This window comes from Pipistrellus hanaki, assembly GCF_964339955.1.
Source record: "Pipistrellus hanaki genome assembly, chromosome: 3".
Classification (NCBI taxonomy): domain Eukaryota; kingdom Metazoa; phylum Chordata; class Mammalia; order Chiroptera; family Vespertilionidae; genus Pipistrellus; species Pipistrellus hanaki.
The window spans coordinates 13,528,865-13,536,412 of NC_140505.1; the positions used below are offsets into that span (position 1 = coordinate 13,528,865).

The 7,548-nt window shown below is 47.7% G+C and overlaps 1 protein-coding gene across 5 annotated transcripts in view; it reads right to left on the bottom strand.

The window, feature by feature from the left end:
* The window catches only part of LOC311619085 (low-density lipoprotein receptor-related protein 2-like), a 57,384-nt gene extending 56,226 nt beyond the window's left edge, over window positions 1-1,158 (bottom strand). For 3 of the 5 annotated variants that reach the window (XM_084877026.1, XM_084877023.1, XM_084877022.1), the window contains exon 1: window positions 665-792. In XM_084877026.1, coding sequence (XP_084733152.1) covers window positions 665-746 — 82 coding nt within the window. In that variant the 5' untranslated portion in view covers window positions 747-792. Of the gene's footprint in view, window positions 1-664; window positions 793-1,078 lie in introns of those variants that run through there. The other 2 variants (XM_084877025.1, XM_084877024.1) reach the window with 2 other exon arrangements.
* Between the last annotated feature and the right edge of the window lie 6,390 nt (window positions 1,159-7,548).

The following is a 7,548-nucleotide window of genomic DNA, read 5'->3' on the forward strand; positions in this document are numbered from 1 at the left end:
CTGGACTGGGACTCGGCTCTCCTCTGCATGGGCTCTGCCAGGCTCTGCCTACACCTGCGTACCAAGTGCCGCAGGAAGTGGCTTTCTAACACACCTCCCCTTAGGAATTCCGGGAGTGAGACGCCCCTTCCCGGTCCCAGCCTCCTCTGGAAACTTGGGGACACGTAGTGACAGGCAGCCCTGATCCATTCATTCTCTGCCTGGTTTCAGGGTGCTGCCTGGGAGACCTCCAGGGCGAACCTATCAGAGACCAGGGCCAGATGGCAAGTCCACTGCGTCCGGACGACGTTGGGGATGGGGACGGGCAGAGTCAGGGTGCGCCCCCACTCGGGTGGTGTGAGCGGAGGGGACGACACCGACACCCAATTCGTCCCCTGAGCCCCCCCTAGGTCCCCGCCCCTGCCTCCCACCCGCGGGCAGGCGTGCAGAGGAGAAAGGGGCTTAGAAATGGGGCCGCATGGCTCACCTGGCGGCCCCTCCGAAAGCCAGCCTCGCCTTCCCAGATAACTGTCTCAGCAGACGAGCGTGAGTCTGCTAAGTCCAGCGAGGGTCCCCCAAGCTCCCCTCCACCTCCGCCCCTGCAGTGCCCGCACCCGCGCCCCCTGCCTCCTGCCCCGTGCCCCCTGCGGAGCGGGGTGCGATCCCTCCCGGGGACCCCACTCACCGGCCCGGGAGCCCTCGAGGCTGCCCAGCGCGATCAGCACCGGCGGCAGGAGCAGCAGGAGCGCAGGGCAACCAGTGGCCATGGCCGGGGAGGGGGCAGGACGCCGGGTACCCCGCGCTGGGCGCCTCAGCCTCGGGCAGGAGCTGCGCTCGTTTGAGGACACCCCGCCCGGGAGGAGCGCGGGGGCGCCGGGGCGGGCCTCCCCGCTGCCGCCGCCCATGGGGGCCGCTGGGCGGGTGGGGGTCTGGGATGGGTTGGCGCTCAGCCCCGGAAGGAGCGGGGCTGCGGGGACGCGCTGAGTCCCCTCGGTCTCCCCAGGCTCTGGGTGGCGGGGAGGGCAGGGATACGAGTCCCTCCCGCCTGGGGCAGCAGACTCTGTGCTCATTCAGGGCCCGCCCGGTCAGAGACACTTACCTGAAGGCGTCCCAAACAACTTTCATGTGCCCAGGAGTCACCTAGAAATCTCCATTCTTCATACGCAAGCTCACTCCTGCAGGTCTGGGGGGAGAGAGGAGGTCTGCGATGCTAACAGGCTCCCCCTCTGTTGCTGGTCCTCAGACCTCCCTTTGGAAAGCCAGGGTTTCATAGCTTCCAGGTCGAGGGCACCGCTGGGACTGGGGGTCCCTGGGGACTCCCCTGCCTCCTGTCCTCCCAGCCACCCAGGCAGAATGCAGCCGTCCTGACGCTGGGTCTGCAGCGCTAGGACATCAGCCTTCTTGGTGGTCGGCACACTAAGGATAACATCACCACAGCCCTGAGACACGGCCTCCTTTTGGTGGGGCAGAAACTGAGCAGTGGGGACTAGCTATAACACATGTTCATCATGCTGTGAACCGTGGTTCTGTTCTGATTAGAGAAAGCACATTCTGACCTGGCTGGGAGGTAATCTTGGAAAGCGGTCCATTCTCCTTTTCTGAAAACTGCCTGTCATCACAGAAAGATTTACAACCTTGTTGCCAGTCCCAGAGGTGCCCGTCCGTTGTGACTCCCGGCCCCCATTGCCTGTAACCCGTAGCCATTACACCTTGGCTTCTTCCCCATGTCTGTAATGCCTACTTCCCCATATCTGTAATTCCTACTTTCCCCTGTAACCTTCTACCTAATATAAGTAGCTGGCTTATTGGAAATGGGAGGCGGGGAGGTGGTGGTTGAGCAGATTTTTGTGGGTGACCTGCTGCTCTCCCATTCTGCCGGCAGTATTGCAACAAATGCTCATATATGGCTCAACCCTGTCTCTGCTTAATGGGCACAAGTAGTGACAGGCAACCCTGATCCATTCGTCGTCGGGTTTCAGTCGGAATCACTGCCTGGAGTGGGATGCTTTAATCAACAATTGGATGTGGACCTGGGTCAAACCTGTTGGATCCAAAGCAGAGCACTGGGATAAAATGACAGGAAGGATGCAGAGGTCATTTTATTCCAGCGCTGCCATTAAGGGAGGCGATGAGGGATAAAAAGGAGAGGGTGTGACACATTTGCACAGGTGCAAACCGCCCTCCCAGCCCCTCCCTTACCTTCTTTCCCATGCACCAGGAGAAGTAGATGTCAGATTCTTGGAGAGAACATGATGGCATTAGGATTTAGAATGTAAAGCTGGCAAGGAGCATTTATAGTGTTTGGGGATGAGAGGCAGCCGCACAGCACCAGGAAAAAATAGAAACAGAACAGTGAATTGCAAAGTGCCTGCTTAGATTTTTATTTGCAGCATACAGCTCCAACCACTTCCTTTTAATTCATGCCTCCTCTTCATTACACGGCCGGTCCCATCCAACCACCCTCTGGAGGCGGCAGAATGCCATATGCTCTGAAGTTTTCTTGAAATTCCTTGTTGTTGTTGTTTTTTTCTAGATAAATGTCTTTGACATGGATACCTCAGCAACCAAAAGCTCAATGTCAGGCACTTACAATCAAAAAAGTTAATTGTCAGGAGTTTATGATACAGCCAATCTTGCATTCCTGAGATATGTCCATCCCACTTGGTCATATACATAAATTTGCACTAAAAAATAGAGCATGGTGCCCTAGCCAGTTTGGCTCAGTGGATAGAGCATCAGTCTGTGGACTGAAAGGTCCCAGGTTCGATTCCAGTCAAGGGCATGTACCTTGGTTGCAGGCACATCCCCAGTAGGGGGTGTGCAGGAGGCAGCTGATCCATGTTTCTCTCTCATGGATGTTTCTAGCTGTCTATCCCTCTCCCTTCCTCTCCGTTAAAAAAAAAAATCAATAAAATATATATTTTAAAAAATATAGAGAGCATGGGTAATGAAATACACACAAAAATTGACTCGTAGAACATGAGCATGTAGTTAGCACAGCACATACATCTAAACAGTAATCCAATGAACACTGTGATCTTGTGAATTCTATGTGCAGGCAGAAATTCCAAAGTGTTCAATTCATAACAAGTAAGCTAATAACAAATGATGGGTAAATTGCTATAAAGCTTTATACCAATGATAGATACTGAAGTTGTTTTTTGGGTGTTATATGCATTTTATTTTCTTACTCTGTAAGATTTGCTAATTTATGGGTGTTTAAGCACCGTGAGTCTCCATTAATGAGTTGATTCACCAACACTTTATTCTCTCTTGAGCGGATAGCAGAGAACGGTGTGGGTGTCCATGTGTGTATCAAAGAGCTGCAGGGAATAGACGCTGAATGGTGATATGCCAAGAGATCTTCTCCGGGAAAGATTTCACAGAAGAGGTAAAATGCAGGCAGCAATTGAAAAAAAAGAAAAACGCCGCAGAAGGTCATTTCTGTAGCAAGTCAAGAATGTTCATTTTCCTCGCTGTTGCTTTGACAATGTGGCCACCTGAATCGTGCTGGAAAAATCCATCTGTTTGAACATAAATACCAGAAAATCACCTTTTCCCAGCCCTGCTTTCTGGTGGCCGTCTGTGCCACCTGCCGAACAGATTGCTCATGTAATCTGGTGCGACAGGAGACATTCGGAAAATTGCTGTGCTGGTCCCATCCTGAGTGACAGCCCCTTCTTCCCCAATGCCTAGGCATGTGTCTGGGGGACTCTCCATTCCATGTATCCATTTGCTTTCACTTCCTGCCTAAATCTGTGTCATTTATGATTCCAATTTAAATATTGCCACTTTCCATTTCTCAAGTGCCATTAAAAAGTTATTGTCATGGGCTGAAACCGGTTTGACTCAGCGTTAGAGCGTCGGTCTGCGGACTGAAAGGTCCCAAGTTCGATTCCAATCAAGGGAATGTACATTGGTTGCAGACACATCCCCGGTAGGGGGTGTGCAAGAGGCAGCTGGTCAATGTTTCTCTCTCATCGACGTTTCTGGCTCTCTCTCTCTCCCTTCCTCTCTGTAAGAAAAATCAATAAATATATATATATATATATATATATATATATATATATATATATATATTTTTAAAAGTTATTGTCATGGGTAAAAATGAGTCATCCTACCTCCCTTCCGTGTGTTTCTCCAAAGAGTGTGTCCCAGGAACTTCACCTGAGCTTCAGAGTAAAAAATCGTGAAGTTACAGAGCAGGAAAAATAGTCAACACCTTATCAGTGTTTCGTGGGTAGCAGTGTTAGTCTTGACTTTTAAAAAAGCAGCAGCTAATGTCAGCATGAAATCATCACAAGCGGGGCCACACGTGGGGCAGACCTAGAAAGACTTCAGAGCCACAGCCAAATGCGTGAGGACAGCGCCTGTGTCCGTGTGTTGTAGTTACATATGAAGTTTCTAACAAGGAAGACAGCTCTTAGTGAGTGCCTCTGAACTGTACCAACTGAGGAATCCTTTGTTCAGTTGGATGCTCACCTGTAATGTCACCTCCTACCTGCTTTCTCTCCCTTGCATCACCCCTCCTGCTTTGCCCGCTGCCCCGCCCCAGGGCTGGCCTCAGTGCCCCTCACACACGGGCCTCAGCAGGCTGTGCTCAGGGTCTGTGCTCAGTGTCAAAAGGCTTGTAAGCCATTTATTTCTCTGTAGCTGGACTCAGATGTGGTCACACAAGTCGGCTTATATTCCACTTCACCCAAATAAGGATGTTTACTTGGCAACTTTCTTTCTCTGATTCTTTTTACTAAATGCTGCAAAGTTGTGACTAAGAAAAAGATAGAGCTGCCTGACTTTATAGGTGTTTTGAAAGTATGGTTTAAATGTTTATTTGCCAGATTTTTTTCCCCCTCCATCCCCACTACCCCACTTCTTTTCTTTTCATTATTTTTTGTGGTGGTCATTTTTATTGTTTTGATTTGGTTCTGGTTTAGGTTTGTCCCGGTAATGCTTGAAGATCAGTATTCATTTGTTGATAGAGCAATAACAAAAACCACCACCCTGGAAGATCTAAGCCGTGAAGTGGAGAAAGAAAGCAGGGGTCTAGAAATGAGGAGACCCGAGTTACTTTTCTTGCCTTCCGACTTATTAGCTCTATAACATTTGTTAAGCTTTATAGCCTCTCTGGACTTCCTATATAATAAAAGAATAATATGCAAATTGACCATCACTCCAACACACACAATGGCTGCCCCCATGTGGTCAAAGATGGCTGCCCCATGTGGACACAAGATGGCTGCCACAAGATGACCAGCAGGGGAAGGCAGTTGGGAGGGATCAGGCCTGCAGGGAAGGGCAGTTAAGGGGGGACCCACACCTGCAGGGGAGATCAGTTGGGGGGGATAATCAGTGGTAGGGGAGAAGTTAGGCATCAATCAGGCTGGCACAGGAGTGGTTAGAAGGTGATCAGGCTGGCAGGCAGAAGTGGTTAGGGGCAGGCAGGTGAGCAGTTGGGAGCCAGCGGTCCTGGATTGTGAGATGGATGTCCAACTGCCCGTTTAGTCTTGATCCCAATATCTGACTGCTCATTTAGGGCTTAAATGAGCAGTCAGATATCCCTCGAGGGATCCCAGATTGGAAAGGGTGCAGGCTGGGCTGAGGGACACCCACCCCCATGCACCAATTTCATGCACCAGGCCTCTAGTTATATATAAAATTGGAAGGTGGACATTGGTCCTCTTTCAGGTCTTTTGAGAAAATAAGGACTATTGGGACTGGTCGGGGAGAGGGGATTGAAAATAAGTCATGAACCCTTTGTAGTGGTTTGCTTATTTTAGCAGCATAGAAAAGTAACTTGGAACCAATTTTAGGTTTATTAAAGGACTGAGCAAATACCTAAACATGTTGATATTGCTAGAAACCAAATTTTCACTGTGGAACTAGGGACACACAAAAATGACTTTCCCTGTCAAATCTGGGGTAATTTAAGTACCAAATCATTAAGTACAGTACTGAATTACAAACCATTGAAATTCAGATTAATGAGTTCATACCAATAGACTAGATAGATAATAGATAGGTAGATGATAGATGATAGATAGATAGATAGATAGATAATAGATAAATAGACATAGGTAGGTAGATGATATATGAACATAGGTAGATATATATGGGTAGATAGATTATAGAGATAGAGATAGATATATGATATGATATATGATATGTGAGGGCTGTTGCTTACAATAAGATGCCAAGAGCTGCCTGGCAAATGTGTAGGGAGTGATAGAGCTGAAAAATCACTATTTTGCAAGATCATAAGTAATGGTTGGATCAGGGAAGAATCATCAATGGATGGTACATTGAGGGGGAGTGCTGATAAGGAGCACGATAGTTGCATGGCAACAAGGTATATCCCACAGATACTTATTAGTTGCAAGGGAGAGAGAAAAAAAACAAAAAACAAAACAGCAACAGAATGATAGAGTGGAGAGCCAGACAGCAGCCTGCGTAGGTGCTGGAACCTGGCACCCCCAGTGGAGGGCAGGTAGGCATCGTGTGAGGGCAACGGAGACACCCTGAGGAAGCACTGCCTCGTTGGCCAGCCGTGAGCTGAGCGTGCATGAGCTGAAGCTAAACACCGTGGACTCATCTGCATACACAAATCAAGCAACGTTCTATTCTTTAAATGTCAGGGGGCTACTGTTAGAAAATGTTAATGTCATCAAATACCAAGACAGGCTGTGAGCATTCCAGACTGAAGGAGGCTAAAGAAACAACTAAATGTGAGACTCATCATGAGACTGGGTCCTGCCCTGGAGAGGGGAGGGGGTCCTGCAAAAGGCCTTAAGTCTACTGACAAAATGTGGATGTGGATTATACATTAGATAAAACATACAACAATGTGAACTTGTGAAACGGATAACTGTGCTGTGGGCATGCACGAGAATATCATTCTTCTTAAGAAACATACACTTATGTGTTTAGGGATATGAGTAAAAATGCAATTTACCTTTAAATGGTTCAGAAAAGAATTACATCTGTGTGTGTGTGTGTGTGTGTGTGTGTACACGTACACAGAGAGAAAGAAAATGATAGAATTGGGGCAAAATGTTAGCAATAGGTAAATCTGAGTAACAGGCATTACGAATGTTCCTTGTACTATTTTTATTTTTCTAAATAAATTGTTTTTAAACTAAGTTTTAAAAGTCATAACTACAAATTCTAATTTTATGAACAAAATATAGGTATTAGGAGTGGAGAATGAATAAGTAAGTAAGCAAAAGCCGTCCTACATCCCAATTTGGTGGGAAGGAGGATTGAGAATGTTAAAATTTCAGAGAGTCAAAGTGACTACGTGACCTTTAATATATTGAGAGAGACTTGTAACTTTAAATACGAGTTAAAGTAGAAGCATGATGCAGTAACATGTACATTAGATAAAATGAGAGGAAGGAGGGCAGCGAGGAGAGTTTGGAAAATAAACATCCTGATGAACTGGAAGACATTAGGAAAGGGAAGAACATGAACAATAAATATAATACAGTCCCTGGTGAACATAAAGCAAGGAGGCAGGCAGGGAATCGATCTGTCAGGAGAAATATGCTCCCTCCGGTCTCAGGTGATGGGACT